General features: G+C 43.6%; 2 protein-coding genes and 1 long non-coding RNA gene across 3 annotated transcripts in view; all 3 read right to left on the bottom strand.

The window, feature by feature from the left end:
* Positions 1-1,855: 1,855 nt before the first annotated feature.
* Positions 1,856-3,964, bottom strand: LOC139023464 (alpha-2-macroglobulin-like). Its single transcript, XM_070436663.1, has 6 exons — positions 3,927-3,964; positions 3,380-3,626; positions 3,058-3,176; positions 2,493-2,583; positions 2,200-2,268; positions 1,856-1,993 (listed from the first exon to the last, which is right to left on the bottom strand). The coding sequence occupies exons 1-6, from the start codon at positions 3,962-3,964 to the stop codon at positions 1,871-1,873; spliced, it is 687 nt and encodes a 228-aa protein (XP_070292764.1). The 3' UTR covers positions 1,856-1,870.
* Positions 3,965-5,641: 1,677 nt separating this feature from the next.
* On the bottom strand, positions 5,642-6,125 carry LOC112067970 (uncharacterized). Its single transcript, XR_002893491.2, has 2 exons — positions 6,034-6,125; positions 5,642-5,897 (listed from the first exon to the last, which is right to left on the bottom strand). It is a non-coding gene; the product is annotated as an uncharacterized lncRNA (long non-coding RNA).
* Positions 6,126-8,165: 2,040 nt separating this feature from the next.
* The window catches only part of LOC111959835 (alpha-2-macroglobulin), a 27,725-nt gene continuing 24,696 nt past the window's right edge, over positions 8,166-11,194 (bottom strand). The window contains exon 27 of the mRNA XM_023981643.3: positions 8,166-8,291. Within this exon, the coding sequence (XP_023837411.1) occupies positions 8,181-8,291 (111 nt within the window). The 3' untranslated portion in view covers positions 8,166-8,180. The remainder of the gene's footprint in view (positions 8,292-11,194) is intronic.

Here is an 11,194-nt window from a genome sequence, read left to right on the forward strand (position 1 = left end):
ATAATGCTGAAATTCTAGGTGAAACGTTAGTTTTTGCGCAACAGTGTGCTCTACTGAACACAAACCAGATACTCAGTACATGCAGTACTGAGGGCAGCAAAGGAAATTGACTGGAGCCTGACCTGCACAAACACGCAGCTCTTGCCCTTGCCTTGATGTTGTAGTCTCCAGGGACCTCCCTCAGCTGCTCCTCCTGATAGAGCAGCCTGTTGTTCTGATTCCAGTGAACTCCATCTTCAGGCCTCCGGCCGAGCTCACACTGACTGTACTGGCGCCCTCTGGACTGAAGGTGGCAGCACCGTACTTGGCCAGGGCCTGCAGTGCTAACGATGGTCCTGTGCAGGGGGAGGGGGGAGAGTACTGTTGCAAAATCAAATCCGGGTCGACTATAGCTTGGGTATGAATGGAGAGAATCAATATAATAAAGCAATACATATGAAGATTGAAAATGAAACACACAATTCTGGGTTGTTGGGCGCCAGCCGGACGATGCAGTGGAGTAGTCCAGCCCAAAGCCTGGCATGGTGGGACCGGAGAGCGCGCCAGCAGCAACATAGGATTGTCATCTTCCACTCTCCAGAGAGTCCGTCTTTGTCCAGAAGCCTCTGTCTCTCCCAGTGACGATTGCACCTGTGGGAATTTTCATTGTCAGTGGTCGGCAGTGACGTTTTATACGCGACAGAAGGTAGATGAACTGATGTCTTGTAGCCCTGTTGTAAGGCAGGTCGTCAGACATCACTGGCAACGTCGCCTATGGGCGCAAACCATCGCTGGACCAGCCAGGACTGGCAAAAAGTGCTCTTCACTGACAAGTAGCGGTTCTGTCTCACCAGGGGTGATGGTCGGATTCGCATTTATCGTTGAAAGAATGAGCGTTACGCCAAGGCCTGTACTCTTGAGCAGGATCGATTTGGGGGGGTCCGTCGTGGTCTGGGGGCCACAGCATTATCGGACATTGCCTGCAATGACAAGCTCTCTCAACAACGCTGTGCGTTACAGGGAAGACAGCCTCCTCCCTCGTGGTACCCTTTCTGCAGGCTCATCCTGACATGACCCTCCAGCATGACAATGCCATACTGCTCGTTCTGTGCGTGATTTCCTGCAACACAGGAATGTCAGTGTTCTACCATGGCCAGCGAAGAGCCCAGATCTCAATCCCATTAAGGACCTGTTGGATCGAAGGGTGAAGGCTAGGGCCATTCCCCCAGAAGTGTCCGGGAACTTGCAGGTGCCTTGGTGGAAAAGTGGGGTAACATCTCACGTCTTAGTTGTTCATACAAATATTTAAACATGTTAAGTTTGCTGAAAACAAATGCAGTTGACAGTGAGAGGACTTTTTTTTGTTGATGAGTTTATATTACATCACACGGTGCACTTTTGGTAAAAGCTAACAAGTTGACACTTAAGGTCTAATCCAAGGGGTGTCACTCATTTAATGGAGGGCCTCTTCTGCTGGATTTTCTTTTCTTTCTCTCAATTAAGTCCTAGACAACCAGGTGAGGGGAGTTCCTTACTAATCAGTGACCTTAATTCAATCAAACATTTACAAGGAAGGAGCAAAAACTCCCACTTGGCCCTCGAATGAGTTTGACACGGTCTAATATCTAGTTGAGCGTTTATCTTTTTCCATTTGAGAAAGAGTATCAGTTTTTCATGATAACCCTTGGGGAGCACAATGTTTTCTGTAAATGAAATCACTTTTAAGGTTGCAGAATTTCAGGAAACTTAAATACCCTGGTATTCCATAAATCTTGGTTGGAGGATAATGGATATCCTGCTTATTCTCCCTTTYCTGTGAATCCGCCAGTCGGGATTTTGGGAAAACCACAGAATTTATTTAAAGTTCTTGGCAACCCTACACATTTCACTGTTAGATGGAATTCTTACTTGTCTGGTAGTAGTCATACACTTTCACCACAGCTGGTTTCAGATTCCTCACAGGCACATCCTCCTCTATGGCCAGGCTGTACGTCTTCGTTTCCTTCTGCTTGAGCTGGAAGAAAAGGAATAATACATTTGACATTGCAGTTCAATGTTATAGATTCACAGAGTGTTACTGTATAAAACATCCACTACAGTCTTACTTTGATGTTACTGTTCAAGTTAAATCTAGTGTGTAGATGCAGATGAGACAACATCCAACTAAGTTCTGTAACCGATAAAGACAGCCCCGTTTAGATGCAACAGTCATGTTCCTACCCCATCTAGGTAGATGATGACATGTCCTTCCTCCAGGTCAACACGTTTGACAGTGGGGTCATTTTTCAACTGGAAGAACAGAACACAGGATAAGATAGTGTCATAGTACAACTGATACATTCAAAGGACAACTACTGGCATTGACAAAACGATAATACTTACAATTAGAACAGATGCCATTATCATTTTATACATTAACTAATCCTCAAGGGGATTATACTTAGGGCCAGGAGTGTTCCCCAAACTGGTAAAACTCCTGGCCCTGATTAACTGAGGTTCTCTTATTGACTCACAGGCCTGAGGGAGGACTTGTCCAGGACGAAGCCGGAGAGAAGCTTGACATTGATGATCACCATGTTGGTCTCCTCTCGCCGACCATTGTACCTGTCAGTCACACAGTCTGAATGAAGATGAAGGATGGATATTATCTTAAGGTGCAAATATGCAGAAATCGTTCCACCATTTCATGATTGCTAAAATTCTACTAGTTAGCTTAAGTTAAGTTTGTGACAAAACAAGCAAGAAAATCATTGTACCATCTAAACCGCTTTGAAATATATTTTCAGTAACCAAACATTTTTTATTTTATGCTGTTCAAAACCGAAAGTAAAAGACGCAAAAACGATACTTAAGAATGGGAAGCATAAAAATAGTGTACATAGAACAGATCTAACACTTCTTAGACTTGCTGTCAATGAGGATGACAGATCTATAACTCATATGTCTACATGAATTTGGTCAGGTCGCCCAAAAAGTTATAGTGCAGCTTAAAAGATGCATTTTAAATGCATCTACACACTGGTGGTTCAGTCATTTTTTTCAGCTGCTATTTCAAAGGTAAAAGGAATACCACTGTACCTGACATCCACAGACACTATCAGAGATTTCTTGGTGCCGTCACATTTCCCAAGCGTCTGTGTTGAGATGTTGAAAGCAGAGAAGTCAGGAGGAGGGGGAATATTGTAGTGCATGGCGATCTGAAAAGACAGACGATACTATTGAGATGCATGAAATCAACAGACATTTCAATGTACAGTAGCACACATGCATTACCAATAATGCTGAAATTCTAGGGTTGAAACGGTAGTTTTTGCGCAACAGTGTGCTCTACTGAACACAAACCAGATACTCAGTACATGCAGTACTGAGGGGCAGCAAAGGAAATTGACTGGAGCCTGACCTGCACAAACACGCAGCTCTTGCCCTGTGCCTTGATGTTGTAGTCTCCAGGGACCTCCCTCAGCTGCTCCTCCTGATAGAGCAGCCTGTTGTTCTGATTCACAGTGAACTCCATCTTCAGGCCTCCGGCCGAGCTCACACTGACTGTACTGGCGCCCTCTGGACTGAAGGTGGCAGCACCGTACTTGGCCAGGGCCTGCAGTGCTACGACTGTGTCCTGTGACAGTGGGGAGGGGGGGAGAAAAGTACTGTTGCAAAATCAAATCCGGGTCGACTATAGCTTGGGTATGAATGGAGAGAATCAATAGTGGCGGTTGGCCTGGGTTCCTCCTAATGCAAGACCTCATGTGGTGGAGTGTGTCAGAAGTTCCTGCAAGAGGAAGGCATTGATGCTATGGACTGGCCCGCCCGTTCCCAGACCTGAATCCAATTGAGTACATCTGGACATCATGTCTCGCTCCATCCCCAACGCCACGTTGCACCAGACTGTCCAGGATTGGTGATGCTTAGTCATGTCTGGGAGGAGATCCCAGGAGACCATCCGCCACCTCATCAGGAGCATGCCCAGGCGTTGTAGGGAGGTCATACAGGCACGTGGAGGCCACGCACACTACTGAGCCTCATTTTGACTTGTTTTAAGGACATTACATCAAAGTTGGATCAGCCTGTAGTGTGGTTTTCCACTTTAATTTTGAGTGTGACTCCAGACCTCCATGGGTTGATACATTTGATTTCCATTGATAATTTTTGTGTGATTTTGTTCAGCACATTTAACTACGTAAAGATAAAGTATTTAAGATATTTCATTCATTCAGATCTAGGATGTGTTATTTTAGTGTTCCCTTTATTTTTTGAGCAGTGTATATGGGCAAATGTGTAGCAACTAACACACAGGTTTTGGGTTGTTTAATATATTTGATTGTAGTGCACCCATTGTACTTATGTAAAATCTGTAAGACAGAATGATATTGGTTCATTTATTTTATAACCAAGCTCTAGTACTGTGGTTGAATCAGAGACAATATGAGGTGCGTAGGAAAAACTCCCCACAGATTCTGCATTCAATCACCCTTAACACCGAGTGCTGTTTGGGATAATCTGTCATCTCCATATTACTGACCTTTCTCTCCCCTGAATCCAGAGCCCAATCCCTCGTTGACCTTCTGTGTGAAGACTCACGACAGACTCTACTACATGGTGGCCTCTGCCCCGGAGGCCATGAGGATATGGATGGATGTTATAGTAACCGGAGCGAGGGCTACACGCAGTTCATGAACTAATAGGGAGACTTGTGTACGGAGGCCTAGCAGTGACACACTTCAATAGACTCAGGCTTATCCTCTCCCCAGTATGGGAAATTGCCTTTTTATTTTGTTACGTTCATTGTATCTATTTTTAAATCACTTTACAATAGACATTTTTCTCCACTGGTTTTTTACCTGCTTCTGCCCACGGATTGAAAAGGGAGTCCTGGAAAAGACACTGTATAATCCAAAATGACAATACTGTCAGACTTTGTGTCAAAAGCCTTTCTATTTGCCAAATTGAGATATTGTTTGTTACAGGTTTGTTTGTGAGCCGTGTGTGTATCAGTGTCTTAACTTTTTTTTTTTTTACACTATGGAATATTGCTAAATGACATTTACCAATGGTTTCAGATGGTTGTTTTATACAAAAGGCATTTCCGACTCCCTATTTAGCTCAAACTTAAGTGAAGACAACTCAATTTGTTCCATCGGACTTTAGCTTACTGCTGAACTAGATTCACTAATGTTGACTTGACCCCTTGCACATGTCATTATAATAATGCTAATCATTCTGTGCTTGTCATAGTCTAATGTCACTGAACAGTAACCTATGCACTTCTGTAGATCTGATTGGGTAGGTTGAATTATTGCTTACACTTACCAATTCTTTCAGATCAAGAATGTCATGATCTGGTAGCTTGACATGCTACATAAACACCATCTGAATATCTTTAGGTTTGTTAAGCCTTGTGAAATTGAGGTACTATAAACATCAGAAAATATCTTAATATATTTTCCCCACACCGAAATGGTGTAGCCAGAGGTATGTTGTAGAAAAAGGTTTACTGTAAAATGTCACTCATTCAACCAGTATTGTACAAGAAGTCTAGTGGTCAGAATACACTTCAGTTACAGTATACCACACTCTGCTCGCTCAACACTGTAGAACATGCTCCATCTGACACACCATATGTTGACTGTACACTTTCATGTATGGATTCTCAATACAGATCTATTAAAAACAGAAATGTTACAGAGTCTGGTTTGAATCCATAGCATTGTTTTATTAACGTAGAAACACGACAATCACTTTATAGCAGGATTACAGAGGTAACTTATGGCCATCTATTAAATTGTGTTCACTTAATGTTAAACGGATTACAAGTTGGACAATGTGTAAGCACCAAATAGAACCCCTCCATTCTAGGAGCTCTTCCTAAATAGGAAAGCAATTGGTTGAGCCCAAGTCCAGTCAGCTTGATTGGCTGTCACCTGTGAAAATGACAAACATCAATAATATATTCCATGCTTTGCCTAGGATTTTACTCCCTATAAAAAACAATGAACATACATAGCTTAACTGACAAATTTAGATATGAAAATGAAGTATTAGAAAGGTTGTACTTACTCTGCACACGGGGAGCTGTATTCACTCACAGCTTCATCACCTGAAAAGAAAAAGAGGAGAATGCAGAGGTCAGTTCCTTTAGAATGATAACTACTTCCGTCAGTCATTAAATTCCCACTGCAGGGGTGAACCAATGGGCCCATACTGGTGACGTCTGGTTTCCTTTCAATGAACCGAGTTATTTACGTAACCTTGACGGGTATGCCAGTGGCCAATATTTCAGAGAATGGGGTGGTTTGGAAACTGTATTCCATTAGAGAGGGGAGAAAAAAGCTACACACACAAGGAAAAAGAAAAACGTCCCTTTGTCTTTCAAAGATAAGTAAAAATCTGTAAAGGTTTTAAACACTGTTTCCTATGCTTGTTAAATGAACATGCACCTGTGGAATGGTCATTAAGACACTAACAGCTTAGACAGTAGGCAATTAAGGTCACAGTTATGAAAAACTTGACACTAGAGGTCTTTCTACCAACTCTGAAAAAGACCAAAGAAAGATGCCCAGGGTCCCTGCTCCTCTGCGTGAACGTGCCTTAGGCATGCTGCAAGGAGGCATGAGGACTGCAGATGTGGCCAAGGCAATAAATTGCAATGTCCGTACTGTAAGACGCCTGAGACAGACGGACAGCTGATTATCCACAGTGGCACACCACGTGTAACACCTGCACAGGATGGCAACAACTGCCCAAGTTGCAACGCACAATCCCTCCATCAGTGCTCAGACTGTCCGCAATAGGCTGAACTGATGTCTTGTAGCCCTGTTGTAAGGCAGGTCGTCAGACATCACTGGCAACGTCGCCTATGGGCGCAAACCATCGCTGGACCAGCCAGGACTGGCAAAAAGTGCTCTTCACTGACAAGTAGCGGTTCTGTCTCACCAGGGTGATGTCGGATTCGCATTTATCGTTGAAAGAATGAGCGTTACGCCAAGGCTGTACTCTTGAGCAGGATCGATTTGGGGGGTCCGTCGTGGTCTGGGGGCCACAGCATTATCGGACATTGCCTGCAATGACAAGCTCTCTCAACAACGCTGTGCGTTACAGGAAGACAGCCTCCTCCCTCGTGTACCCTTTCTGCAGGCTCATCCTGACATGACCCTCCAGCATGACAATGCCATACTGCTCGTTCTGTGCGTGATTTCCTGCAACACAGGAATGTCAGTGTTCTACCATGGCCAGCGAAGAGCCCAGATCTCAATCCCATTAAGGACCTGTTGGATCGAAGGGTGAAGGCTAGGGCCATTGCAAAATGACCTCCAGCAGGCCACVAATGTGCATGTGTCTGCTCAAACGGTCAGAAACAGACTCCATGAGGGTGGTATGAGGGCCCGACGTCCACAGGTGGGAGTTGTGCTTACAGCCCAACACCGTGCAGGACGTTTGGCATTTGCCAGAGAACACCAAGATTGGCAAATTCGCCACTGGCGCCCTGTGYTCTTCACAGATGAAAGCAGGTTCACACTGAACACATGAGCACATGTGACAGACGTGACAGAGTCTGGAGACGCCGTGGAGAACGTTCTGCTGCCTGCAACATCCTCCAGCATGACCGGTTTGGCGGTGGGTCAGTCATGGTGTGGGGTGGCATTTCTTTGTGGGGCCGCACAGCCCTCCATGTGCTCGCCAGAGGTAGCCTGACTGCCATTAGGTACCAAGATGAGATCCTCAGACCCCTTGTGAGACCATATGCTGACACATGCACATTTGTGGCCTGCTGGAGGTCATTTTGCAGCACCTGTATCATTGCAAAAAATCTGAATACTTGTGTAAATAAGGAATTTCTGTTTTTTTATTTTCAATACATTTGCAAACATTTCTAAAAACCTGTTTTCGCTTTGTCATTATGGTGTATTGTGTGTAGATCGCTGAGGATTTTTAACATTTTATTAATCCATTTTAGAATACGGCTGTAACGTAACAAAATGTGGAAATAATCAAGGGGTCTGAAAACTTTTCCAGAAGGAACTGTATATTGGGATGTTGTTTAACAAATTTGATTACATGGCAAGTGAGGCGTTCTGTGGGTGATAGTCTTATTTAAAATTGTGTGAAGTAGTTGGACGGCTAAGCAGAAATATCCACTAAGGCCGTTCATGTTTTGATAAAATCAACAAATGTGACCACCTTGTTTATCAATAATATATTTTTTTTTAAATACTTGGATATGGAAAGAGGTGATAACTCACAGAAGTGTTGCCATCCAGCTCCAGCAGTGCAGCGGTGATGTAGGCAGTGAGCGACACTTGATCCCCGACCCCTCCCTATGACAACAAAGGATGCCAGTAAACGTCATACAGTACTCCAAGGTGTTACAGAGTTTCAAAGTCACTGATATCAGGTAAAATCATTGCAGTGTTTAAAACATTCAAATGATAATGGTGCAAAGATAAAGAACAGGTGGGTAATAATTTTAAGAGTACTGTTTTGGAGATGCAAAAGCTGTCGGGACTAGTCAGTCAGACTGAGGTCCCTTTAGGGAGGTGGTGTGTTCTCAGGACTGGCTAAAACATGCTTGGGATTCTTGTTGTGCTCAGTATGTGCTCCTTTAGGGCACACGTGGGGTTCTAAGGTCCTGCTGAACAGTACATTATCCTACATGTCAGTGCAATATGAAGTATGTAAAGTACTCATATTTGATGTTAGACTATGTATTATTATCAAGTCTTTTGTTTGCTAGTTATCTAGGATTTTATGCAGACTCCACCATTGCACTCTAAATAGAATGGGACACTTGCACCAGAACCTCCCGCTGAATCTCTGCCCTTAACATTACCTTGTCACATTTGGTGGCAGCAGTATAATACTCCTCTTATTACCCACTGAGCTCTGACTCCCACTGAGCTAGGAGGTTCTGGTGCAAGTGTTTAGAGTGCAATGGGTGGAGTCTGCATAAAATCCTAGATAACTAGCAAACAAAGACTTGATAATAATACATAGTCTAACATCAAATATGAGTACAGTCGTGGCAAAAGTTTTGAGAATGACACAAATAATTATTTTCACTAAAGTCTGCTGCTTCAGTGTCTTTTTAGATCATTTCTGTCAGATGTTACTTTGGAATACTGAAGTATAATTACAAAACATTTCATAAGTGTCAAAGGCTTTTATTGACAATTACATGAATGTTGATGCAAAGAGTCAATATTTGCAGTGTTGACCCTTCTTTTTCAAGGACCTCTGCAATCCGCCCTGGCATGCTGTCAATTAACTTCTGGGCACATCCTGACTGATGGCAGCCCATTCTTGCAAATCAAATGCTTGGAGTGTGTCAAGAATTTGTGGGGGTTTTGTTTGTCCACCCGCCTCTTAAGAATTGACCACAAGTTCTCAATGGGATTATGGTCTGGGGAGTTTCCTGGCCATGGATCCAAAATATCAATATTTTGTTCCCCGAGCCACTTAGTTATCACTTTTTTCCTTATGGGCAAGGTGCTCCATCATGCTGGAAAAGGCATTGTTCGTCACCAAACTGTTTCCTGGATGGTTGGGAGAAGATGCTCTCGGAGGATGTGTTTGGTTACCATTCTTTATTCATGGCTGTGTTCTTAGGCAAAATTGTGATGAGCCCCACTCCCTTGGCTGAGAAGCAACTCCACACATGAATGGTCTCAGGTTGTTTACTGTTGGCATGACCACAGGACTGATGGTAGCGCTCATCTTGTCGTCTCCGGACAAGCTTTTTTCCGGATTCCCCAAACAACCGGAAAGGGATTCATCAGAGAAAATGACTTTTAACCCACGTTCTCAGCAGTCCAATCCCTGTACCTTTTGCAGAATATCAGTCTGTCCCTGATGTTTTTCCTGAGAGAAAAAGTGGCTTCTTTGCTGCCCTTCTTGACAACCAGGCCATTCTCCAAAAGTCTTTGCCTCACTGTGTGTGCAGATGCACTTCACACCTGCCTGCTGCCATTCCTGAGCAAGCTCTGTACTGGTGATGCCCCGATCCCGCAGCTGAATCAACTTTAGGAGACGGTCATGGAGCTTGCTGGACTTTCTTGGGCACCCTGAAGCCTTCTTCAAAACAATTGAACCGCTCTCCTTGAAGTTCTTGATGATCTGATAAATGGTTGATTTAGGTGCAATTTTACTGGCAGCAATATCCTTGCCTGTGAAGCCCTTTTTGGCGCCCAAAGCAATGTGACGAATGTGTTTCCTTGCAGGTAACCATGGTTTACAGAGGAAGACAATGATTCCAAGCACCACCCTCCTTTTTGAAGCCTTCCAGTCTGTTATTCGAACTCAATCAGCATGACAGAGTGATCTCCGGCCTTTCCTCGTCAACCACGTCACACCTGTGTTAACGAGGAGAATCACTGACATGATGTCAGCTAGTCCTTTTGTGGCAGGGCTGAATGCAGTGGAAATGGTTTTGGGGATTCAGGTTCATTGCATGCAAAGAGGGAACTTTGCATTTCCATGCTGAGTCACTCTTCATAACATTCTGGATATATGCAGAATTGCCATTTCATACAAACTGAGGCAGCAGACTTTGTGAAAATAATATTTGTGTCATTCTCAACTTTTGGCCACGACGTTGTACTTAATACTTCATATTGCACTGAATGTAGGTTATATCTACTGTTCAGAGGTGACCTGTATAAACCACGTGTGCCCCTAAGGAGCACATACTGAGCACCAAACAAAGGAATCCCAAGCAATGTTTTAGCCATCCTTGAGAACACACACCTCCCTAAAACCTCAGTCTGACTGACTAGTCCGACAGCTTTTGCATCTCCAAAACAGTACTCTTAAAATTATTTACCCAGTCCTGTTCTTTATGCTTTTGCACCCATTATCATTTGAATGTTTTAAACCACTGCAATGATTTTACCTGATAATCAGTACTTTGAAACTCTGTTAATCCATTGGAGTTACTGTATGACGTTTACTGAGCATTCTGTTGTGTCATTGGGAGAGTGAAGTACTGAGGCAGAAACGAATCATAGCTGTCTGAACATACCGATCTGTCGTAATAATCACCAGACATGACAGTGCTGGAGAGTCGAAGTGATGTCATACTACTTCTAGTGAGTAGATCACCTCTAATCCATCATCGAAACAACTGATTAACACAAAAATAATAATATATATACTGTAGAAATAAAACAACCAAAGGTACTTGTAAGGTCACAATTTGCGTGCTATATCAAACGAATAACTCAGG

Source organism: Salvelinus sp. IW2-2015, linkage group LG4p (genome assembly GCF_002910315.2).
Source record: "Salvelinus sp. IW2-2015 linkage group LG4p, ASM291031v2, whole genome shotgun sequence".
Lineage (NCBI taxonomy): Eukaryota > Metazoa > Chordata > Actinopteri > Salmoniformes > Salmonidae > Salvelinus > Salvelinus sp. IW2-2015.